At 42.5% G+C, this 25,189-nt stretch overlaps 3 protein-coding genes across 8 annotated transcripts in view; 1 reads left to right on the plus strand and 2 right to left on the minus strand.

The window, feature by feature from the left end:
• TBCE (tubulin folding cofactor E) overlaps window positions 1-25,189 on the plus strand; it is a 622,247-nt gene that overhangs the window by 319,969 nt on the left and 277,089 nt on the right. The window lies entirely within an intron of this gene.
• On the minus strand, window positions 2,375-23,815 carry RBM34 (RNA binding motif protein 34). 3 transcript variants are annotated; one of them, XM_078434206.1, is made up of 11 exons: window positions 23,686-23,793; window positions 23,402-23,576; window positions 23,050-23,186; window positions 16,524-16,755; window positions 15,756-15,815; window positions 13,394-13,437; window positions 6,732-6,815; window positions 6,512-6,575; window positions 4,912-4,951; window positions 4,558-4,676; window positions 2,375-2,715 (listed from the first exon to the last, which is right to left on the minus strand). In XM_078434206.1, the coding sequence occupies exons 1-11, from the start codon at window positions 23,742-23,744 to the stop codon at window positions 2,437-2,439; spliced, it is 1,293 nt and encodes a 430-aa protein (XP_078290332.1). In that variant the 5' UTR covers window positions 23,745-23,793; the 3' UTR covers window positions 2,375-2,436. The 3 variants fall into 3 exon arrangements, with proteins under 3 accessions (XP_078290332.1, XP_078290334.1, XP_078290333.1); XM_078434208.2 differs by lacking the exon at window positions 23,050-23,186 and having other exon boundaries at window positions 23,686-23,815; XM_078434207.1 differs by lacking the exon at window positions 15,756-15,815.
• Window positions 23,747-25,189, minus strand: part of ARID4B (AT-rich interaction domain 4B) — a 156,517-nt gene continuing 155,074 nt past the window's right edge. For all 4 annotated transcript variants that reach the window (XM_078434200.2, XM_078434203.2, XM_078434202.2 and 1 more), the window contains one exon: window positions 23,747-23,946. In XM_078434200.2, coding sequence (XP_078290326.1) covers window positions 23,756-23,946 — 191 coding nt within the window. In that variant the 3' untranslated portion in view covers window positions 23,747-23,755. The remainder of the gene's footprint in view (window positions 23,947-25,189) is intronic.

Genomic DNA, 25,189 nt, shown 5'->3' on the forward strand with positions numbered 1-25,189 from the left:
TGAATGAACAAAGAGCTATCCCTCTGTTGTGCATAGTAAACGTGGTGTAAATGTTCAGGTCACTACTATGAGGTTCAATACACCAGGCAACATGTTTATACAAAGTACAGTTAGAGCAACATCTGTGCTTTATTCCTTAACCATTCTACATTCTAAAACACCTGTTGTAAAATGCAAGCATAGAATAGAAACAGCCTGGAATCCCCTATGCACTTGTTTGTGAGTGAGATCATTAGCGGGTTGTGGAATACCCCTAGTGGATCATAACTGGTGTTTTTAATTTTTTTAATGTTTATTTATTTTTGAGAGACAGAGAGAGAGAGAGCATGAGTAGGACAGGGGCAGAGAGAGAGGAAGACACAGAATACGAAGCAGGCTCCAGGCTCTGAGCTGTCAGCACAGAGCCCAACAGGGGGCTGGAACTCAGGAAACTGGGAGATTGTGACCTGGGCCAAAGTCGGATGATGCTTAACTGACTGAGCCACCCAGGCATCCCACAACTGGTGTTTTTAAAAAAATAGAATTTGAAATATCAGAAAATGACATGTATAGTAACGACCAGTAATGTCATGTGAAACTTTCATGTCAGTTAAATATATCCATCTATGTACTGGTCACAGAGTAAAGTTAAAGCCCCTTATTTCATCCATCAAGATATTTAGATAAAGAGGCTGAGAGGCTTGTCCAAGGTCATACAGAGAGGTGGGTCAAGAACCAGATGCCCTTACACTGCAGTCCATGGCTCTTTACACAAAAACCTAGAGACCAAAAGGAGCACCCCGTGTTAAAGACTAAAATTATGTATTTATGTATACACTGAATTTTACATAATAAACACCAATATACACTATAAGATATACACCATAAAAATATATGCTACATATAGTTTACATCTACAGTGATAGTTCTATCTGGTCTATAGGTGATGCATCTTTTTTTCTTTTTAATTTTTTTTAATGTTTGTTTATTTTTGAGAGAGAGAGAGAGAGACAGAGTGCAAGCAGGGGAGGAGCAGAGAGAGACAGGGAGACACAGAATCCGAAGTAGGCTCCAGGCCACCAGCACAGAGCCCAACGCAGGGCTCGAACCCATACACTGTGAGATTATGACCTGAGCTGAAGTCAGATGCTCAACCGACTGAGCCACCCAGGTGCCCCAGTATAGGAGATGCATCTTTATACAACTTTAACTGGTGAAATATGCAAAAATGCTCAAGATGATCAAGTATGAAGTATTTACTGAACCATACTTACAAAAAACCAGATTCTAAGCACCATAGGGGATACTAAGCATAAAATACCCAGTCTCTGGATACAGTAAAATAGAGCTCTGATTTCTACAAATTACAGTTTAAAGATCATTAGGTTTCCCCGGTGCTATGACCACAAGAAGGGATTTTCAAAATAATCAGTAATAACTCACTGTCCCTCAATCCCCTTCTCCACCTAAGTGACATGACACCTGCAACACTGATTCCGCCTGCCTCAGATCAGCATCCCTGGATTTCTCCCACCCCCCCTCCCTCCTGGATGCAGATGCAGCTGGGTAAGTAAGGTCTGTGAGATGGGCAACAGCTATAGTACAAGCTTCGGCCCCAAGGCAATACAATGGTATTCTCTCCTCTTGTTGAACTTTACACTTTGTGGCCTAATTACCATATTTTATCAGAAAATATCCTTTAAACAGGATTTTTTGGAAAGATTGTTTCATTTCATTCTACTGCATGACACTAATTTAAGAATCACAAGTTTTCCTGGGAGAGTATTTTTCAAATTGAGAAACAGAAATAAAAGTAGAGATCTGCTTTGTAGACAATTTACCAAGGACTTCAATAGCGAGTTTAATTACCGGTTAAGAATAAGAAATCAAAGCAATATTTCATATAATATTCTTTGGTTAGTTTATTACTACGTTGATGAATTAAAATAAAAACCCAGAACTCTACTTTTCACAAGTTCAAGAGAAAGGGGAAAAAAATTTAGTGGCTGTTATACAAGAGCCCTTCAAACCCTTCTTCTTTGGGACCGTTATTTGTATTAGATCAGTATTCCTACCTATCTAGATCCAATTGGTATCAACGTGTGCATACATATATACATTTTAAATTTACTCACTTTTAGTCTCATCCCAAGTAATTCTTGAAACATCCATCTGAAGTGTTAATTACATATTTCTATCATACGCTAATACATAGCCACTAAAATTCCAAATGTTTACCTTAAGTCTAAAATCATCTCATACCATCTCATAATCACTGGTGACTAATCTGCTTACATCTTAAAACAAACGCTTCAAAGGTGCCATCACAATGCGAATAAACTAAAAATGTTCCCACGTTTCACACGCACCATCCATATAAAATTCTGCAACTTGATACATGAGTTTACCACACTTTTATTACGAGTACTCAGTGGGAGCAAAATAACCTTCGGATTGTTACTTCTGTTTTTTCTGTTTCTTAGTCCGTCCATTCTTCTTCTGTCCTTTCTTTTTCTTCTTAAGGAGAACAGCTTTTTCTCCAATAAACAAACTTTTAGAATGTCCTACATTTTTTGAATCGAAATGAAGTCCCTGCTTAGGTTTACCGACATTCTTCGAACTGGGATTTGAATTTGGCTTTAATTTTTCTTTATTGACAGAACGCATGACTCTGAGTTTCCTTCCCATCAGTTCAGAATTATTTAACTTCAGAGCAAGATGAACAGCATCTGTATTCTGGAATAAAAATCAATATATTAATTTCCACCAGAAAGCCCTCTGCAAAGACACTAGTACAACTGTGACTTTAGTGGATTAGGAGAATTTTCAAGCTTGCACAGATAAACGCCCCTCCCACTATGACATCCAAGAAGTGCAACCCCACGGGTTTCAGTGGCTGGGCCGGTAGTCTCGTTTTAATCATGCTCCTCACAGGTTTCTCCCCAGGAAGCACTCAGCTGCCTTGTCACATAATTAGGTAAGTCACAATCCAACAGGCTTCATTTTTCTCATTGTAAAATGGAGTTCCAACCAACTAGATCGGTCACATGCAATCTTTTAAACCAATCGGCCTCTCTTGTCACAGGCTCTTTCTGCAAAAGCTGCACTGTGTTAGCTGACTTGAGAGAAGGGAACTCCCTTTCAGTTTCTGAAATGTTGAACTAGATGCCTTGCAGAATTGTTTTTTGTTTTTGTTTTAATATTTATTGAGAGAAAGCGTGAGAGCAAGCAGGGGAAGGGCAGAGAGAGAGAGAGAGAGAGAGAGAGAGAGAGAGAGGGAGAATCCCAAGCAGGCTCCATGCTGTCAGAGCAGAGTTGGGACATTTAACTGACTGAGCCCCCTAGGCGCTCCTGTAGGATCCCATTTAGATCCCAAATTCTATTACTCTTTTGTTCTAATATAGAACCACTAGATGCTAACAACCCTGAATATTCATGAGATGTTTGCTAAAGGACTTTAGGAACTTATCAAGTAATTACAGCAGCAGAAGGGCACCTGGATGGCTCAGTCGGTTAAGCAGCCAACTCGTGGTTTCAGCTCAGGACGTGATTTCACAGTTCGTGAGATAGAGCCTGGCATTAGGCTCTGTGCTGACAGCAGGAGCCTGTTTGGTATTCTTTCTCTCTCCCTCTCTGCCTCTCCCCCACTCGAGCCCTCTCTCAAAATAAATAAATAAATAAACCTTAAAAAAATAGTAGACAACAGAGAAACACTACAATGCATTAACGATGGCAACAAAAGCCTGTGACAACCTTTCTCAAAAGCTGTATGGTAATAATACATATCAAGAGTATTAAACATGGTCATTTATCTTGACCTAGTCAGTAACAGGCCTGGGGATCTATCAAAAAAAAAAGCAATCACAAACTGCACACAAACATTTGAAGGAAAAAAAACACCCCAATTTCATCATTACAGGGAAAAATAGAAAACGCTGCAAATTTCCAACATTTGAGAAACATTAGGGAAAAGATAGTATAAATTATGTTACCTCACTCAAAGGAACATACTTATACAACAGAAAACACAAAGCAGTTTGCAAAATTTTATGTTCACAGATGGAAGTTCAACTTTAAAAAAGAAGGCACGAAAAAAACTGAAAGGAAATGTATTAACGGGTGCTTGCGGAAGGGAGAAAAACTTAAGTGCCATCAGGCATTATGAATATTCTCATAGTATGTATGTTCTAGTATTATTAGGCATGATACGCTGGTTAATATTTTGTAAACTAAATATAACTAATTTTGTACAAAGACCAAGATTTTCTTCTACCTGTGCCAACGGGTCAATTCTTTTCTCCATTTTATGGAAAGGGGAAATTCAGAGACTTAATACTTTTCATGTCCAATATCTGAAACATTATTTCATAACATCAGCGTGGAGAAAGAGGGAACCGGAAGGTCTTTTGATGAGGTGCGGTTACAGGAAGAGTACTCTAATATGACAGATTATGAGTTTAGTTTCCTGAAGACGGAATTTGAAGGTGACGGTGACAGTTATGTCCGAGAGATGAAACAGCAGGGACAACCCCTCCAGCACATTTCAGTGGACAGTGACGATGCACGAGTCTCCCATACCTCAAAGAGTACGTAGCCGAAGCCTCTGCCGACTCCAGTGGCTGGGTCTCTCACAATCCTAACCGCCACGATACTCCCACAGTCCAAAAAGTGTTCCTCAATTGCAGATTCTTCCACTTCTAAAAACAAATTCAACCAGAGCACAAGTAAAAACAGAATGGCCTTTGAAAGCTGGAGCTGTTTAACGATACGGCAAGTTAATGTAATATAGTTAATACAGCAAGCCCCACGAAAATTAGTCAAGTTACACTCTACACTTTTCCAAGTTGGTCTTAAAGCAAAACATTAAGTTACTACTCAGTTGTTATTTTCCTGTTATTTTAACGATAAATGGGTACTTTATTTAACACTTACTGTACGGGAGATTCCCCACAAATACTGATCTCTTGTCCCTCTGAAACACAAAGAAGGTTAATAAAAATCACTGGAGCTGAAAACAGAAGTGATCCGAAAATCCCCTTTCCCTCACACCATGTATCTGACAGGTCTCCACGGCTCTGATTTAACTACGCACCTGTCCCTTATTTGATTCTGTTTCTTCTATCTTCCCTCTTGAAAGTGAGTAAGCACCAGAGGCAACAGGGTTTCTTTTGGTCACAGCTAGCACTAACACATGGCAGTGCCCAGGACAGGCACGCTACATTGGCACGGCAAACTCGGCACCGGGCCAGACGGCAGTCTGTTGGGCATTGCGGCCACGTGGTCTCTGATGTAACTACCCTCCCAGCCTTAACAGAACATTTACAAGTAAATGGTGGTTGTATGCTAATAAAACTGAATTTAAATAACACAGTCGGCTTAATTTAAATAACACAAGCACACTTGGCCCTCAGGGTAGGTCTACATCAGAGCCAGAGAGGTCTTCCAGGCCTTGGTCATTTCTCAGCCAGCGCACTCTGACCCCCAGGAAAATGCACTCTAGGTTTTGGTGGTGAGCTCTTACAAGCAGCCTTCACTCACTTTGAGAGACCTTTGTCAACTGCAAACTTACCCGTCACTCCTGCATTTAAACCTGTGGGACTGCTCCTGGACAAGATCCAGACGCCTCAACACGGCAGACCACAGTCTTCATGATTTGGCCTCTCCCGTTTCTCCAACAGCAAGTCCCTTACTGCTGTCCCTCTTCACACTCTACCTGCTATTAACTGCATCAAGCTCTTGCCATTCCCTAAGCAAATAAAGTTTTGGTCCCCGCCACATACACTGTTTAAAATTTCTTGAGCCCAGATAACACTGACTCATCTTTCAAGTCTCCAAGAGCACCTATTCTTCTCCTGGACACCCTCCTTTGTCCCTTCTTGCTGGTACCTCCCCAAGTCAAGTGTCCCATTCCTGAGCTGACAGAGTATCCTGTGTATTTATCAGAACACAGTGCTGGGGCGCCTGGGTGGCTCACTCGGTTAATTATCCGACTGTGCTGACAGCTCAGCGCCTGGAGCCTGCTTTGGATTCTGCCCCTCCCCTGCTCACACTCATAAGCTCTCTCTCTCTCTCAAAAATAAATACCTTAAAAAAAAAAAAAAGTGCCACAATCAGCCCATCTGTTTGTCTTCACCTTTGTACTGTGGACCCCTGAACCCCTACAAAACCCGGACTATAGCTCAGCATTGAATACCTGACACAGAGTAGGGACTCAAAAACGGAGTTAACTTTCTCTATTTCGGTATGTGAAATAAGGTGTTGGCCCGGATGATCTCCAACATCCCTCCCAGGCTAACTATCTATGAATACTTGATCCGGGTGTGGGGGTACCCCGTTCTTGGAAGCTGTTGACTAAGGTCCTTGTGCCAGTCTGTGCCCCAACGTTGTGACCTCAAGGGCCAAAGTGTTTCCTTCTTGGCTTCCCTTGTGCTCACTGATGATTCCACTCCTCTCCTTAGCGAAAGCTCGGAAAAGAACGTTTCTCTCTAGGAGACTCTAGTTAAGTTCTTTAAACAACTCAAGTACCACTTACAGATGAAGTCTCGGATGCCAGATCAACTCTAACACGAAATCCATCTGCAAACTGGGCCCCATTTCTGCATTATAAACACGAAGGGGGAAAATGGCTGTTAAAAATGAGCGCCGAGTTAACTGTAATATTTGCTCTAAAGTCAAACCAAAGAATAAAAAAAACATACTCGTACATACTTAAATGTAATAATTCCATTCAAATCTCAGAGAGATAACATTACCTTTTCAATGCTTTTGTAGCAGCGCTCTCATCCTTAAACACAACATAAGCATTAATGTTTTTCTGATCAGGATGAATTTTACGTCTATACAAAAAAAAAAAAAAAAAAAAAAAAAGAAAAAGTGTAAAATCTGTTACTCTCAAAGTCATTAAAAAGATATAATTTGTTTTCTACTCTCAATCAGCACATATGACAAGAATTCCCAGAAGTTTCATCTCTTTATCAATTTAGTAATAACGCAAAAAATAACATACAACTTACACAGATATTGGACAAAACATGTAACTTTTGCCTTCCTATTGATCATCACTATGAGGGAGCAAGCAAGTAGGCCCCCCCCAAGCAATGTCACAAAGCTAGAAACAAGAATCTTAACTGGAGCCCTGTACCTAACAACACATAAGCAGATACGAGAAGATAAAAACTATACAAATGTGTACAGCTTAGAGAAATATTAAAGATCAATAACCTTGCAGCCACTGCCCATCCCAGAGACACTCTCTGTGCCTACCACCCCTACTTTTCCAGAAACCATCTGCTTGCGTGTCTATGTAGTTTTATCACAATCAAGCGTCTATTCCTTGGTCATACTTTGGTGATGTCCACTTGGGGACTTGAAGTCTTTTGAGTCTAATTTAATCTGCAGGATTCTGCCTTTATCTCTCTCTTTACCTTACTGTTCGACCTACGGAATTTTCCAAAGCCTGGATGGTTTTGATTGCAAGCTCACAATACAGGTCAACGTGTTCCTCTGGCCTCCCTATTTCTTACAAATTGGCAGCTGGATCCAGAGGTTTGCTCAGACCCAGACTGCACATCTCTGTCGGGACTGGATGTAGTGCTGTGTTTGCTCAACGGGAAGCAGGTTATGACTGGTTTTCACTCTTTTTAACGATTACAGCTGCTGCTGCTCAATGCTTCCACCCACTAATTCGCAGGCTTGCAAAATGGTCATATAATTTAGATGTGACCGATCAGCAAAAAGGACCTAGTAATGACCACAGATTCTTCCCTGAAGACATGAACCTATTGTTTTTGAAGTAGCAAAAATGCTAATAAACAAATGAGTACCATCAAGAAAGGCACTAGGAAATGTCAGGGCATTTCTCATCACATTCTGTAATAATATACTACACTATCTGATAGTTTTCTATTGATAAAACTAACTACGATTTATTGAATGCCTAATATAATACTGGGCACTGTATTAGCCATTTTATGTATTCATTTAGTCTCCCATCTCCGACATGGGTGTTACTTTTCTGATTTTATGGATAGGGAAGCTGAGACTCAGAGAAGTGCCATGATCACAAGGCAAGGCGTGGCCAGCCCAGAACTTCAAACAGGCCTCAGTGACTCCAGAACCCCCATGCTTTCCCTGCAACACACAGCTCCTGACAACATCCTACTCAACTTGTCTTAGTGTTGAAATGTTTGCATCCTCACCAAATTCATGTTGAAATCCATGTAACGCCCAATGTGATGGTGATAGAAGGTGAGGCCTGTGGGCGTGGCTGAGGTCATGAGGGTGGAATCCTCCTGAACAAGACTAGTGTTCTTCAAGAGACCCCACAGAACTCCTAGCCCCTTCTTTATCTTACCGTTTGACTATAAACTGTGAGGACCGGTGAGAAGGCACTGGTTACGAATCAGTAAGCTGACCCTCACCAGAATGCAACTACGCTGGCAGTTCATTCTGACTTCCCAGCCTCTGAAAGTATGAGAAAGTAATTTCTATTGTTTATAAGCCATCTGGTCTGTGCCATTTTGTTGTAGCAGCCTGAACAGACTAAGACAAACCCCAAGAAAACCTAAATGGAAAAGGACTTTAACAACTCTTAACGGGGCACCTGGGTGGCTCAGTCAATTCAAGCATCCAACTCTTGATTTTTTTGCTCAGGTCATGACCCCAGGGTCATGAGATCAAGCCCTGAGCTGGGTTCTGCAAGGCGCATAGAGCCTGCTTGGGGTTCTCTCCCTCTCCCTCTGCCCCTCCCCGACTTGCACTTGGGCAGGCACAAGCTCTCTAAAAAAATTAAAAAATAAAAACTCTTGGGGCGCCTGGGTGGCCCAGTTGGTTGAGCGTCCAACTTTGGCTCAGGTCATGATCTCACAGTTTGCGGGTTCAAGCCCCGCGTGGGGCTCTGTGCTGACAGCTCAGAGCCTGGAGCCTGTTTCAGATTCTGTGTCTCCCTCTCTCTCTCTGCCCCTCCCCTGTTCATGCTCTGTCTCAAGAATAAATAAACATTAAATAAATAAATAAATAAATAAAAACTCTTAACTGCACTCTACGAGAAAAGATCCCTTGGCACAGGGAATACAGAGGGCAAGCACACAGTTCTACCCCTTTCTATGTGGCAAGAACCTGTTTTGTATCAAGCTGGATGGGTGATTTAAAAAAACTAACGACATCTAGAGATCTAGGTATTAATGACATCTAGAGTTCCACCTGCACCCAGAAGGGAGAAAACCAGAAATAGCATCATCCCCACCCCTACACAAGAAGCCGAATAACCCACAACATTCTAACTTTTGTAGAAGCTACCAGAGCTAAAGTCCAAAGGAAACCGAGCTGAGGTCCAAAGGAAACTGGGGGGCTAAGCAAGGGCTGGGCCATCCGAGGAGACAGGAGGCAGCACTGGCTCAGAAGCTGGTGCCGGACAAGAGAGCCAGGCCGATTTCAGCTAGGATTTAATACACTGCCAGAGCCACGTGTGGGCTGGGCCCGAAATGGAATCTCTGGAGGCCAGCAACACAGACAGGCACACCCGCTTGCAGGCCCTGCTCCACCGACCTCTGCCAGTGTCCCCAGGAATGACTGAGGGCAGGTGGGAGCCCAGAGACATCCCTGGGGGGTGTGGGCTGGAGAAGAGAAGTATGGGAAGGACACAAAGCCCACCTGGATTCTTCTCCCAACGGAGAGGGCTGAGCTGCTGGGGCAGAGACAGCAAACCCCGTCATTCCCAGAGCACAGGGAATAGTCCTGGGGCCAGAGAAGGGAGGCCTCCTACCACAGGGCAAGGAGTGGGAAATGTTTTCCAGCCCAAGATCCACCAAAGACACAAGGCAGAGGTTGGCTGCCATGGGAGGGAGGACCGGCCGGTGCACTGATACACAGACAGACAGGGCCGGCCTGCATCAGAGGCTGAACCGGGACAACAGACAACCCCACCGCCCCCAACCAGACCACCAAGAACCAGCACTCGCAAAGATGGATCTTCAACAAAATTTAAAACTTGGGCTCTTTAAAAGACACCCTTAAAAAGGTTAGCCACAGGGACACCTGGGTGGCTCAGTTGGTTAAGTGTCTGACTTCGTCTCAGGACATGATTTCACGGTTCGTGGGTTCAAGCCCCACGTTGGGCTCCGTGCTGACATGGGGGCCTGGAGCCTACTTCTGATTCTGTCTCCCTCTCTGCCCCTCCCCTGTTTGCATGCTGTCTTTCTCTCTCAAAAATAAATAAACATTAACAACAAGGTTAGCCACAGATAGGGGCAAAATATCCAAAACATATATATCAGAAAAAAGTCTTGCACCCACAATGAAAAACTGTATACAATAAGACAGACAAGCCACCAGAAAGTGGGTGAAATTTTTGAACCAACACTTCTCCAAAGAATAGATACAAGCAGCCAAAAAGCACATGAAAAGGCCCTCAATATCTTTAGTCATCAGACTAAATAGAAACTGAGACCATTACAACAAACCCTTAGAAGGGCTGAAATTAAATGACTGGCAATACCCAGTGCTGGCGAGGATGTGAAGGAAATGGGAGTTCTCCCACAGCGGGGGGAATGTAACACGGTGAGGCCACTTCAGAAATTGATTTGACGGCTTCTTAGAAAACGGACATATACCTACCACAAGACCCAGCAGTCCCAGACCTCCAGATACTTTAGCAAGAAAAATAATGTGTACACCAATGTGTTCAGAACTTTTTTCGTGATAGCCCCAACCCTGAAGTAACCCAAACATTCATCAAGCTGACGAATGGCTGGATACATTCTGGTACAGCTACACCATGGAATACTACTGGGCAATAACAAAAGAACAAGCCACGGAGCATCCAACAGTGTGAGTGATCTCCAGTTCATAGTAAGTGCAAAAAAAGGAAGACGCAGAGTATACATGTTGAATACAACTGCATCAAAAGGTATGTGGGGGGCTGGGGGGGAGGGGAGAAAGTATATATATGTGTATCAATTTGTAAACGCGTAAAATGTCTCTAGGAGGTTATACTAAAAAGTAAAAACAGCAGCAGCCTGGGGCAGGAACTTGGCTGACTAGGGTAAAGGTCCAGGAGCGAAACTTTTCACTGCATACACTTTTACACTTTATTTTTAACCACTTGCTTCATTATTTATTCAAATAATTAAATTTAAGAAATTTTTTGATTGGGGGCAGGTGGTCAGGGCCAATGGCAACCACAGGGCACAAATTCTATTTTTCTGGCATCAAAATTCCTCAGTACTATTATACACTCCTATTGGCATCTTGGTTTCTGCTGAAACTTGGGCCCTGGCTTTTAGCCAGCTCCAGGAAGAAGTCCATACGACCTGAAGAAGAGCTGTGTCTTACCAAGTTTTCCATTCTTTACAGCATCTGAACAATAATACCCTGCATATGGAAGGACTTAACATGTGTGGCTACCCCACAAACGTTACTGGAGCCAGGAACACATAGTAACACATATTTATTAAGTGTTAATACAAATGCTGTGATGGGTATGGGATAAAACTGCCAAGAACCTGGTCTGCCAAAGAAGTCTAAATTAAGAACGAATGTACACATGAATGCACCAAGATGCTCAAAGGAGCTGCCGTAACTCAAAAATCCTGTTACTGGAGGATTCCCAGAAATTTCTGTGAAATTTTACGTGAGCAGAGCTGACACACAATGTTACCTTAGCTGAACATAGTGAATTAGGTTGTAATTAGTACAACATAGTGATTCAACTGAATTTTTTTTTAACTTTATTCAATTAGTACTGGCTGAGGCAACCCGTGACTTCTTTTTCTTTTGATTGAGATGTAATTGACATGTAACATTATATTAGCTTCTGTTGTACAATATAATGATTTGGTGCATATATGGACTGTGAAATGCTCACCCCAGTAGGTCTGGTTGACATCCATCACCACACAGGGTGACACGCTTTTTTCTTGTGATGAGAACTTTTAAGATCTACTCTCTTGGCAACTTTCAAATACCCAAGAGTGTTATTAACAATAGTCATCATGCTATACATGACATCCCCATGACTTACTTATTTTATACCTGGAAATTTGTACCTTTTGACCCCATTCAGCCATTTCACCCCCACCTCCTCCCCTGGCAACCACCCACCTGTTCTCTGTGTCTTCGAGTTGTTTTTCATTCTCTGGCTTATTTCACTTAGCATAATGCCTTCAAGGTCCACCCACGTTGTCAAAAATATAAAGATTTCTTTCCCTTTTTTAGGTCTGAACAATATTCCTGTGTGTGTGTTTATCCAATTATCTATTGATGGACACTTAACGCTGCTTCCGTGTTTTGGCTATTGTAAATAATGCCACAATGTTTTCAAAGTACACTATCTTATCTAATATAACCATACCTATATATCAATGTAATCTGTAGATCTATTAATATAGCTATATCTAATATATATACCTCTGCTTGTACAATCTATGAATTCATGTCGTAGTTAGAAAAAAAACCCCAAGATTAGAGATTAATAGGAGACTCTGCATAGAACTGAAGGTGAATGAGAAATACAGGTTGTATGTTTTAAATTTAGGGGCGCCTGGGTGGCTTGGTCGGTTAAGCATCCGACTTCGGCTCAGGTCATGATCTCACGGTCCGTGAGTTCGAGCCCCGCATTGGGCTCTGTGCTGACAGCTCAGAGCCTGGAGCCTGCTTCCGATTCTGTGTCTCCCTCTCTCTCTGACCCTCCCCCATTCATGCTCTGTCTCTCTCTGTCTCAAAAATAAATAAACGTTAAATTTATATGTCAATTATACTTCAATTTTAAAAATTAATGAGAAATGAAGGGAGAGTAAAGAAAACTTTTGTGTCTCATCCATGGCACTAGGTGGATAAGGAGGGTAGGGGAAAATCCCCTGAGAATATGAACTTGTGAGCCACACTACCAGCACAGTCCCCAAACCTTCAAACAGAGAGCTTAAAGTGGTCTTGAGCTGGTAGTACCCCCAGGTAACCTGACAGAAGCAAACATGAATTCTCTGGAAAAACCTGACCAGCTAACCGCAACTATGGGGCACCCCTGATTTTCAGATGCATCCTGACTTCAAAATGTTAAGATATGGGAAAATGTGTGCCTTAGAACTGATAAAATACAGTATTTATGATTTATACTACAATATTTGGGCATAAAATTTCCTTATTCTCTTCCAAACATAAAGCTTGATTAAATGTCCTTGAAAATTCTCATGGCACATTTTCCAGCAACTTATTTATAATATTTAATGTGATTCTACAATTTATGTTAAAGCTTAAAGACAAACATCTGATAAATTTACACGCTATTGCAGTCATAAGAAAATAGTCAAGTAGTATGATGTATTATCGAAAAATAAAAATCCACGAAAATACGGTCTTAAGTTTTAACCAAAATGGAAGAGAGTTTAAGACTACTCCCTTTCTCTCATTATAAACTTACTTTATTGCTGCCAACTTTTTGGACAGAGTTCCCTCTGCTGGAATCTTTTAAGAGAGAAAAAAAAAAGGGGGGGGGACAGGTATTAGAGAAAATTCATTATCCAAAATATTACTTCAAATTAATTATATTTTAATTAATCGAATTCTAAATGTCTTATTCTGATGTGATGTAATTAAAACATTCTAGGGAATCAGAAATAACCGTCCTAATGTTATATGAATGGGATCTGGTGGCTTAGGCCAAAATTTTACAGACAATGACTTTTTTAATCTAAATGGAAGTAAACATACTGTGCTCTCAACTTGGGTCAGATGACTCAAAGGGGTCTCTGGACATAAGGGGATATGGAGGTTAAAGACGCGTAAGAAAAACCTAAGGAAAATTGTTTTATAAAATAAGCTTGGAAAAAAGCAACACTTCTATATCAATATTTTATTGTACGTGCTATATGATTTTACTTTTTTGCACATTCTGTATGATTTTAAGTATGTCTAAATAAATTGGGAAATAATGTAAAGACATTATTTCATCCCTATGTCTAAGGGTCAGTATATGTCGGCTGGCAAAAAAAAAAAAAAAAAAAAAAAATCATTGTATCTTTAATTGGGCAAATAAGGGAAACCCCTTTACATTCAAATTCACTTTCTTTTCAGCCCTATACAGTATTACTTTTGTACTACTTAAGAATGAGGGGTTAGGGAGGGAAAACTTTATGGAGGAGATGGAAATTCAGGTCAACAACTCTGACCGTCTGCAAGGCGCCAGTCCTGAGATAACTGGCAGAGGCACTGAAATGCCTCAGCCAGGTACTGACAAGACAAAGGTGAAAAGATATAGACCCTGCAAGTTCACAGAGCAGCACCATCTATGAATGTCAGTTTAATTTAGGGCAGTTACTACGAATGTCCCCTGGAAATCTTAGTCATCTGATATAAATTCTCAGTTTGCCTTACTCACAAACTCTGAAAATACAGACAGCGTAACCGTGCAAGACATGAGAAATGCCCAAGTGAACAATCAACAGGTGAATGATGGTCATCAAAACACATTTACTAGGTGTCTTCTAGGAGCCCTCAAGCATCTGTATCTTGTTACTGAAGATACAAATGAGTAGGTAAGACCCAAAGCAGTAAGGTACAGAAATAGAGGGGAAAAAAAAAAACTTGATGGTATAAAGTATCAAAAAGAAAAACTTGAGTAATTAACATTTTAATCGCCTACCAAAACACAGACTGTATCTCACTAGGCAAAATGAGACTTTGAGGAGGAGTCGCAACAAAACCAATGAACTGAGCAAAAAGAAGAGTGAGAAAGCGCTAGCGTCTGATCAGCAACGATGGCAGCTCCCAGGCTGCAGGAGAGTCACACGTGGCCTCAGGGCCACCCTGTGTTGACTGTCAGACTAAGAACCAGGACAGAATTCACTCACAGCAAGGCAAATGTAAGGGCTTTAGGCAATTCCATATAAGCTTCATGTGCACAATGTGCAGGTACTGGTGACCCACGAATGAGCAAGGCAAACCGGCTGTCTGCTATCAGCTTTCAGTCTGGTGGGGCAGACGAATAATGGAACGACTACAGAACAGTGTCATAAGCACCATAATGAAGCATGGGGTGCCGGAGAATGCACGACAGGGTCATCAAACAGACCGGTAATCCAGGGACAGAGCAAGATCCCCAAAAGTAATACCAGGCCAAAGTGCGTATGTGTGTGCGCGCGCATGCGCGCACGCATAAGTGATGCGGTACCTGTATGTGTAATGATCATGAGTTCCAGGAAGAAGTACTTTAAAATTTTTAACACTTATTCATTTTTTGAGAGAGACACAGAGCGCGAGTTGGGGAGGGGCAGAGAGAGAAGGAGACACAGAACCCGAAGCAAGCTCCAGGCTCTGAACTGACGGCACAGAGCCCAACGCGGGGCTCGAACTCACCGAGTGTGAGACCATGACCTGAGCTGAAGTCAGACGCTTAACCGACTGAGCCACCCAGGCGCCCCTGGGAAGAAGTACTTTAGGGAAATTAAGTTGACAGTGGTAGGTACTGTCTGCAGTACACCAACCTCCTGGACTGAATGCCTTGGAGCTCAGAAATGCTATTCCACACGTATTAATGTTCCGCAAACAAAAGTCACACATCCACCCTCCTACAATGATATCATTTTACTGTGTGAACGCATTAATTTAACAGAGTCCAGGAGTCAGAAGTAGATCTTAAGAGCACTTCTTCTCTGGGGCTAGATTTGAACCTGTTGATTCAAAAGGCTGTGCTTCTCCATCTCACTAATACCAACATGTTAATAAGTCTGACTTAAACGAATACGTTTCGAGATTTGCAATTTCAAGACAGGGAGAAAACATACCAGAGAACGAAATCGTACAGATTCTATCTGTCCATACTCTTTAAAAAATGACTTCAGCTTCTAAAATAAAAAAAACATATATACTTTAGTCTACTTTCAGAACATCAAGTAAGTGCTACAAAAAAGAATTAAGTAAAACCATCTGATCATCTTTTACTGCCAGGTTTTCTTTTAAGAACATTTCAGGAACAAGGGACTACTCGGTTGGAAGACAAAAAATAGTTTCCACACACACATATATACACATAAAATGCATCTCAAGTTTTTGTTAGTATCCATAAGGTACGCATTTTTGTCTTTGAATCTTTTATAATCTTTGCCACATGTAAACTGTAAAAGTAAAGGGCATATTTTGGGTTTAGTAAATCCCACATAATGGAAGAACCTCAGGATGTATTCATTCATTTATATAACAAATATTTATTGAGCTCCTTACTCTACGCTAGGCATGATTTCAGGTTTACGTTCTAGTGACATGTAACAGAAAAGAGGGCTGGAAGGAATAAAAAAAACAAAACCAAACCAGGAGGCCACTGCAATACTGTTTGCAGATTTGCAAAAGGATGAATAAGGGCAGTGACTATGGGAACGGAGAGGAGAAGGTGTATACCAGAATCAATCTACAGAATGATTCATGTAATCATTTACAATGAAGCTATATGTTAATGACTTATTAATTATGTACTTATTCAATAAAGGAAGAGTAAACAAAGTTATGAGTTATTAAGTTCTCTGAATCCTTACAACATGTAGATTATACACACTTACCTTCTTATTACACGTGACAGGCAAATTCCCAACAAACACCGTTCTCTCATTCTTTAATCTTTCTTCTTCTTGGTTGATTTCAATTTTCTTTCTCTGATTTACAACTGTGTGATCTACATCATCAAGTACTTTTTTATCTGCTGCTTTAATACCAGATTGAGAAGCACTCCTTTTCTGTCCTTGTTTTTGGTGAATTTCTTCTTCTAAATCAGCACTTGCTAGGGCGTTTTCCCTTTACAAGGCCATGAAAAAAAAAAAAAGGTAAAAAGAAAAGAATAAGAGTCCTAGAAGTCCGATGTAGTATCTGACAAAGCACAAAGATTTGAAATATTTCTCACCTACTTCTAGCTTTCCTAAATATAAACTTATGATTCACAAATATATCTAAATTTAAGAAACAGCATTATCAAAAAGTGACCAGTATCTCTAGAATACTCAAGATTAGAAAAAATTGGGGCACCCGGGTGGCTCAGGTGGTTAAGTGTCTGACTCTTGGTTTCAGTTCAAGTCATGATCTCATGGTTCCTGAGTTCAAGCCCCACATCAGGCTCCACACTGGCAGTGCGGACCCCGCTTTGGATTCTCTTTCTCTGTCCCTCCCCCGCTCACGCTCTCTCTCCAAATATAAATATTTTTTTTTAAAAAAGAATGATGTATTAAAAAAAAGATTAGAAAAAACTAAGCTCAATTTTTGAAGATATGTTAAAACTGTCAGATTATTGCAGAGCAACAAAAGTTGCTCATTTAAACAAAAGTTGTAAAGCTCTTGGAGGTCTAGTTTATGCTCTATGAATACCCAGTTTCATTCTCTGCTCTAGAACTCCGGGGGATCTGCAGCACTTGTAGGGGGTCTATAAAGGTTAAAATGGCTGCAAAATACTTTGTAAAAGCAATGTGGCCAACAGGGAAAACCAGATTTCCTACTTTTAACTGTAATATTTAAAGGACTGCTTGTCAAAAGTACATTCTGAAATGGCAAATACAACAAAAACCTTGGTGCACATGGGTAAGCGAGATCTGAGCATCAAGTCTAATAGAGAACCGACAGGGACCATATGTATGCATATATACATATACATATATATATATATACATATATATATATATACACACACACACACACACACACACACACAGACATATGTACATACATATGTACATATATACATATATATATATATACATATTTTACGTTTATCTACTTATTTTTTTAGTAACCTCTACACCCAAAGTGGGGCTCACACTCACAACCCCAAGATCAAGAGTCGCATGCTTTTCCGACTGAGCCAGTAGGCGCCCCGGGACTGGGATCTTAAGGAGGCAACGGTAATACAAGTCAAGTCGTGGGTAGTAAATGATTCATTCACTCAGTAAATATTTACTGGGTTCCTATTCTGTTCTAGCGTCTGGGGATAGAAAGATAAAGAGACTATTAAAAACCTTGCAATACTCCAGCCTCTGAAGAGATAAGCAAAGTTCACAATACAATGGTAACATGGTGTAGAAAAATAAAACACACATGAGAGGCTTCTCAGGGGAGGGGAAAGGCCGTGTCTGGCACATTGTCCTCAGTAAATTTTGACGTTCTTCTTCCACTAGACCGTAAGTTCCACTAAGGAGAGGGTTCATGTCTAGTTTTTTGTCCACTATGGCATATAAAGTACCAAGCAGGAGTGAAAGGAACCGAGACGGTATGGCAGGAACCAGGTCAAGGACCATGGCTGTTACGTGCAAGTGCTTAGATTGTATCCCACAGAGCTTAAAGAGCCATTGAAAATTTTGGGGCACCTTACAAAGATCATTTGGGCAGCAGAGCAGAAGATGCTTAGGGAAGGGGCAAGGCTGGAAAAGGGAGACCGGTACGGAGAGAGTTATAACTGCATGTATCTGAGAAGACAACAGACCAACTTGAGCAAGGGAGGGGTGGAAAGGGAACAACAGATTCAAGAGATATTAAAAGACAGCACCATCAGGACCCGGCAGCGGAGTAGAACACAGGGAAAAGAGGGGGTATAAGACGACTCCCGAGTCACTGGCTCAGGCAACTGGATGGAAGATTCGTGGTACCATTCCTGCGGACAAACAGGTCTCAGGAGCCTACGCAGCTCAGTCTGAAGCATTCTGAACTTGAGGTGGAGTTGACTCTCAAACAACACGGGTCTGAACTCCACTTAAACGTGGATTTTTTTTTATTTATTTTTTTGATAAATGTGGTACAGTATTTTCTCTTCCTTATGTATTTTTTTTTGAAATTTTTAATGTTTATTTATTTTTGAGACAGAGAGAGACAGAGCACGAACGGGGGAGGGGCAGAGAGAGAGAGAGAGAGAGAGAGAGAGAGAGAGAGACACAGAATCTGAAGCAAGCTCCAGGCTCCGAGCTGTCAGCACAGAGCTCGACGTGGGGCTGGAACTCACAGACCGTGAGATCATGACCTGAGCTGAAGTCGGATGCCCAACCGAGCCACCCAGGCATCTCTTCCTTATGATTTTTAATAACATTTTTTTCTCTAGCTCACTTTATTGTAAGAATACAGTACATGACATATATAACATACAAAATACATGTTTACCTACTATTTATGGTAAGGCTTCTGGTCAACCGTAGGCTATTAGTAGTTAAGTTTTGGGGGAGTCGAAAGTTATATGTGGATTTTTGACTGTGTGGGGGACAGTGCTCCTAACCTTTCCATTGTTCAAAGGTCAACTGTATCTAGAATACACAGGTGCAGATGCCAGCAGGCAAACAGATACACAGATTAGGAGATCAGGAGAGAAATCAGAATGGTGCAGCTCCGGGCATAAAGGAGACTGCTCAGAATGAAGGGTAGAAAAAAGTCCTGAGAAGACGACCACAGAATCCTGGGGGAAATCAACATTTACAGAGTAGGCAGGAGAAGAGGTACCCACAAGAACACTGAGAAGGAACAGACAAACAAGAGGGGAATCAGAAGAGACTGCGATTAAAAGAATCTAATAGCTTCAGGAAGAAAAGCCACCATGTGGAATGGAACAGGGAAGAGGCTGTACTGTCTATTAAAGATGGCAAGTGTGGGGCGCCTGGGTGACTCAGTCGGTTAAGCGTCCGACTTCTGCTCAGGTCACGATCTCGCGGTTCATGAGTTCAAGCCCCGCATTGGGCTCTGTGCTGACAGCTTGGAGCCTGGAGCCTGCTTGGGATTCTGTGTCTCCTCCTCTCTCTGCCCCTCCCCTGCTTGTGTTCTCTGTCTCTCAAAAAATGAATAAATGTTAAGAAAAAAAAAATTAAAAAAAAAATATGGCAAGTGGGTCAGGATATCTTCACTGCACGCTGCTTCAGAAGTTTGGTGAGATCACATAAAAACACAACAAGTGAACAGTCGGATTCAACACGTCAGAACAACAAGTTCCTGGAAGAGAAAACAGATCAGGAAAAGGAAGAACACATGTATAAAGTTTTTCTGAAAGCTTGACTATGAAGGGAAGGACTGAGGGCATCGTAGCAAAGATAGGGTTTGGTTTTGTTAGATTTCTCTTTTTAGGATCAGACACTTGAGCACATTCGTACAGGAGACAGATGAAAGCCACAGGAAGGAGAAGAAAATGGATATAGCTGAGGGAATAATCCGGAGGGAGACAAAAGAGGTATGTGGTATCCAAAGCACAGGTGACCGAATTAACCTTGGACAAGGAGCGAGACACCTTTCTCTGAGAGAAAGTAAAAAAAATTAAGGGGCTTGAAGAGAGTGGCTTCACAGACCAAGGAAAGTTACCAGGGAGCCTGTGATGTGACCGCTATTCGGATCTTGATCAAATAAACTGTAATGAAAACATTTTTTTTTTTTTTTTTAACGTTTCCTTATTTTTGAGACAGAGACAGAGCATGAACGGGGGAGGGTCAGAGAGAGAGAGAGAGAGACACAGAATCTGAAACAGGCTCCAGGCTCTGAGCTGTCAGCACAGAGCCCGACGAGGGGCTCGAACTCACGGAATGTGAGATCATGACCTGAGCGGAAGTTGGACGCTTAATCAACTGAGCCACCCAGGTGCCCCTGGAAAGTGTGTTTTTTTTTTTTAATTTTTTTTAACATTTATTTATTTTTGAGACAGAGAGAGGCAAAGCATGAACAGGGGAGGGGCAGAGAGAGAGGGAGACATAGAATCTGAAACAGGCTCCAGGCTCTGAGCCATCAGCACAGAGCCTGACGCGGGGCTCGAACTCACAGACTGTGAGATCATGACCTGAGCCGAAGTCGGCCGCTTAACCAACTGAACCATCCAGGTGCCCCTGAAAACATGTTTTTTTTTTTTAATGTTTGTTTATTTTTGAGACAGAGAGAGAGAGACAGAGCATGAACGGGGGAGGGGCAGAGAGAGAGAGGGAGACACAGAATCCAAAGCAGGCTCCAGGCTCTGAGCTGTCAGCACAGAGCCCGACGCGGGGCTCGAACTCGCAGACTATGAGATGACCTGAGCCGAAGTCGGACACTTCACCAACTGAGCCACCCAGGTGCCCCTGGAAAGTGTTTATTTATTTTTTTATTTTTTTTAACGTTTATTTATTTTTGAGACAGAGAAAGAGCATGAACAGGGGAGGGGCAGAGAGAGAGGGAGACACAGAATCTGAAACAGGCTCCAGGCTCTGAGCTGTCAGCACAGAGCCCGACGAGGGGCTTGAACTCACGGAATGTGAGATCATGACCTGAGCGGAAGTTGGACGCTTAATCAACTGAGCCACCCAGGTGCCCCTGGAAAGAGTGTTTTTTTTTTTTTTTTTTAATTTTTTTTAACGTTTATTTATTTTTGAGACAGAGAAAGACAGAGCATGAACGGGGGAGGGGCAGAGAGAGAGAGGGAGACACAGAATCTGAAACAGGCTCCAGGCTCCGAGCCATCAGCACAGAGCCTGACGCGGGGCTCGAACTCACAGACTGTGAGATCATGACCTGAGCCGAAGTCGGCCGCTTAACCAACTGAACCATCCAGGTGCCCCTGAAAACATGTTTTTTTTTTTTAATGTTTGTTTATTTTTGAGACAGAGAGAGAGAGACAGAGCATGAACGGGGGAGGGGCAGAGAGAGAGAGGGAGACACAGAATCCAAAGCAGGCTCCAGGCTCTGAGCTGTCAGCACAGAGCCCGACGCGGGGCTCGAACTCGCAGACTATGAGATGACCTGAGCCGAAGTCGGACACTTCACCAACTGAGCCACCCAGGTGCCCCTGGAAAGTGTTTATTTATTTTTTTATTTTTTTTAACGTTTATTTATTTTTGAGACAGAGAAAGAGCATGAACAGGGGAGGGGCAGAGAGAGAGGGAGACACAGAATCTGAAACAGGCTCCAGGCTCTGAGCTGTCAGCACAGAGCCCGGCGAGGGGCTTGAACTCACGGAATGTGAGATCATGACCTGAGCGGAAGTTGGACGCTTAATCAACTGAGCCACCCAGGTGCCCCTGGAAAGAGTGTTTTTTTTTTTTTTTTTTAATTTTTTTTAACGTTTATTTATTTTTGAGACAGAGAAAGACAGAGCATGAACGGGGGAGGGGCAGAGAGAGAGAGGGAGACACAGAATCTGAAACAGGCTCCAGGCTCCGAGCCATCAGCACAGAGCCTGACGCGGGGCTCGAACTCACAGACTGTGAGATCATGACCTGAGCCGAAGTCGGCCGCTTAACCAACTGAACCATCCAGGTGCCCCTGAAAACATGTTTTTTTTTTTTGTTTGTTTTTTTAATGTTTGTTTATTTTTGAGACAGAGAGAGAGACAGAGCATGAACGGGGGAGGGGCAGAGAGAGAGAGGGAGACACAGAATCCAAAGCAGGCTCCAGGCTCTGAGCTGTCAGCACAGAGCCCGATGCGGGGCTCGAACTCGCAGACTATGAGATGACCTGAGCCGAAGTCGGACACTTCACCAACTGAGCCACCCAGGTGCCCCTGGAAAGTGTTTATTTTTTTTTTTAATTTTTTTTAATGTTTATTTATTTTTGAGACAGAGAGAGACAGAGCATGAACAGGGGAGGGGCAGAGAGAGAGGGAGACACAGAATCTGAAACAGGCTCCAGGCTCTGAGCCATCAGCACAGAGCCCGACGCGGGGCTCGAACTCACGGACCGCGAGATCATGACCTGAGCCGAAGTCGGACGCTCAACCGACTGAGCCACCCAGGCGCCCCATGAAAACATTTTTTAAGCTAATGGGGGAAATCTGATCTCTGAGTTTGGGAAAACAAAACTCACCTTTTTCATGCTGGGATATTTACACATTTAGATTCCAGACCTTAAATCTGCTTCCACTTAATGAGGGAGATATGAAGGGTAAAGATGGAACAAGACTGGCCAAGGATTAGTAACTGCTGGTGCTGGGCATACGAGGTTCTCATCCTTTTCAACTTTTGAATATGTATGACATTTTACACAATAAAAATTTTTTTCTGTAAAACCTAGAACTACGAGATGAGCAAAACACTAAGATGAAGAGTGCAGGTATAAAAATCTCAAATTCTTTACCATCTAATTTCTTTAACATCAGCTTAAGACGATTCTACCGACCTGTTTGCCAACTTTTTGTCTGCAGCAGAAAGTTTCTTCTTCACTTTCATTTTTTGTGAAGGTTCTTGCAAAAGTGGTCCTTGAATTTGGGATGTACCTTCTTCCTCCTCATCCCGTTTCCTTTTTTTGGTGGTTTCCTTTTAAAAGTTGGAAGTTATGTTTGAGACCTCATCTTTTTACATAATTTAGTAGTCTTCCTAAATTAGCAAGTGTTCTCTCTCACTGGATTCCGGTAATGAAAGCTTACTTAAAATTAACCCTATCTGCCCCGCTTTAGAAATCATGCCCTGCGAGGCAGACTGTTCTAAAAGCCGTTCTGACGGGACGTTCGGAATAGAATTCAGTGACTTACTTTAGGCACAGGCACATACACGGGTTGGAGCTGAGGCTCAGAAGAGCTGAAGAGGGACGCCAACCGAGCTGTACTATTTCTGGAGGGGCGCCTGCTCTGGAGCAAGCTGCTGGCGACTTGTCCAACCACATAGTCTCCGGCCAGACTCCCGCGAACGCCGTCCTCCGGGTTGTCTCTATAGACACCGACGCCAGAAACTCAGCCACGCCAGGCCCCACCGTTTCGCCCTCCAGAGCTCCCGAACGCACACCCCTGCCCAGGCGGACGTGCCACCCGCCACTCACCTCTCCTGGGCACCTTTCTTTTTCTTCCCCTTGTTCTTTCCTTCCACCGGCGTCCCCATCCTGAGGCTTTCTAGACAGCGGCGGCGCACGAGCCCGGCACTTCCGGGTCCCGGCTACTTCCGCTCCAGGAACCTCGCCCCTTCCGGCCTGGGCTGAGCGGGAGCCAGCGGGGCGCAGGGCTTCCGGTGCCGGGTTGGACCTCTTCAGGCTGGAAAGAAACCTTTCTTGGGAGTGCAGGAAGTCTTCGAGAGTAGTTGAGGCCTGAAGTATAAATAAGAATCAGCCAGGCTGGGTGTGGGGTGCCACTCCAAGCGGAGAGAAACACGGTCGAAAACCCCTGAATCACTGAAGAGGAGGGAGGGAGGTTTATCAAGAAATGAGGTTACAGGGATGTAGGCTACACAGTAATTGGTGAATCGGTGCGAAGCGTACATGGGCATTTTCTGCACTGCTGTGGCAACTTTTCTGGTATTTCACACTATTTCAAAATAACGTTTAAAGTAAGCTCCAGCTCTAACCTGCTCTGCCTAGCTATTCTACCAGATTCTGGGCACTGAAAACTCCTATTTTCTCAGCCTAACTTCCCAGACTCCTCTCCCTCCAAACCCGCACATTCTAGCCTTTTTTATTCCTTGTTATTCCTTTACCCGAAAGGAATCCCAGCTCAGATATCCCCTAGAAAAATCTCCCAGTTACTTACAATAGATTTTTTTCCAAGCCTTCATCTAACTGCACTAGTGTTAACGTATTTACCCTTTTTCTTAATTTACCTTATTTATGTATTTCTACTTGCCGTACCTAGTGAATGTTCGATAAATTGATTTTTAAGTAATAAAAGTATCAAATTGTTATTAAGTAATTGAATTCAGAACTTTGGTGGTAAAATCGGATTTAATTTTGACTCGAGAATAGGCGTGCTTTCTGAAAGCTGCTTAAAAGAAGTAACTGAGAATATATGTGACCCTTTTATAGACTGTATCAGAAAACTTGATGGAAAACACCCAATATTCAACTGCTTGGCTCTGGTCTCGATTTCCGCGTCTCTTATTTAGGCTTCCCGTAATTGTGACCTTGTATTTCACAAAAGATGAGACAAATCCAACTGTCTGCATTTGCAATTCAAGCACCTCGCTCCATCTATCCTATGTAGTCCAATGAAGAAATTCTACTCAATTTCTCTTTCAGAAGGTCTCCCAATCCCATTCTCATCCCCACTCTCTCTAGCATTATTCCAAGAATCATTTCCTATCCGTAGCACTTGCAACCTCATCACATCTGGCCTTTCCTGACTCTTCCTCTCCACTCTTACCTACACATTCCATTTCTAGATGAAACTCCCTCAAATGTTACTTTAAGGATTGCAGCTCCTGTGTGTCACCATCACATCTGTCATCATAATCCCTGTGTGCTCATTCACCGCCCCCTCCAGACTCCTAACCACTGGCTTTCCCTGACTGTACAATTTAGCACATATTTTGTTAAGCCTTACGTAGATTACTTCCAC

Source organism: Panthera onca, chromosome D2 (genome assembly GCF_046562875.1).
Source record: "Panthera onca isolate mPanOnc1 chromosome D2, mPanOnc1 haplotype 2, whole genome shotgun sequence".
NCBI lineage: Eukaryota > Metazoa > Chordata > Mammalia > Carnivora > Felidae > Panthera > Panthera onca.

What these genes read in the sequence shown, in the direction of transcription:
- RBM34 (XM_078434206.1), bottom strand. Translation starts at nt 23,744, where the DNA reads ATGGGGACGCCGGTGGAAGGAAAGAACAAGGGGAAGAAAAAGAAAGGT. An exon ending in GCTACAAAAGCATTGAAAAG is followed by an intron (nt 6,576 to 6,731) that starts GTAATGTTATCT and finishes TTTATAATGCAG; the next exon opens with AAATGGGGCCCAGTTTGCAG. An exon ending in TGTGGGGAATCTCCCGTACA is followed by an intron (nt 4,677 to 4,911) that starts GTAAGTGTTAAA and finishes ATTTGTTTTTAG; the next exon opens with AAGTGGAAGAATCTGCAATT.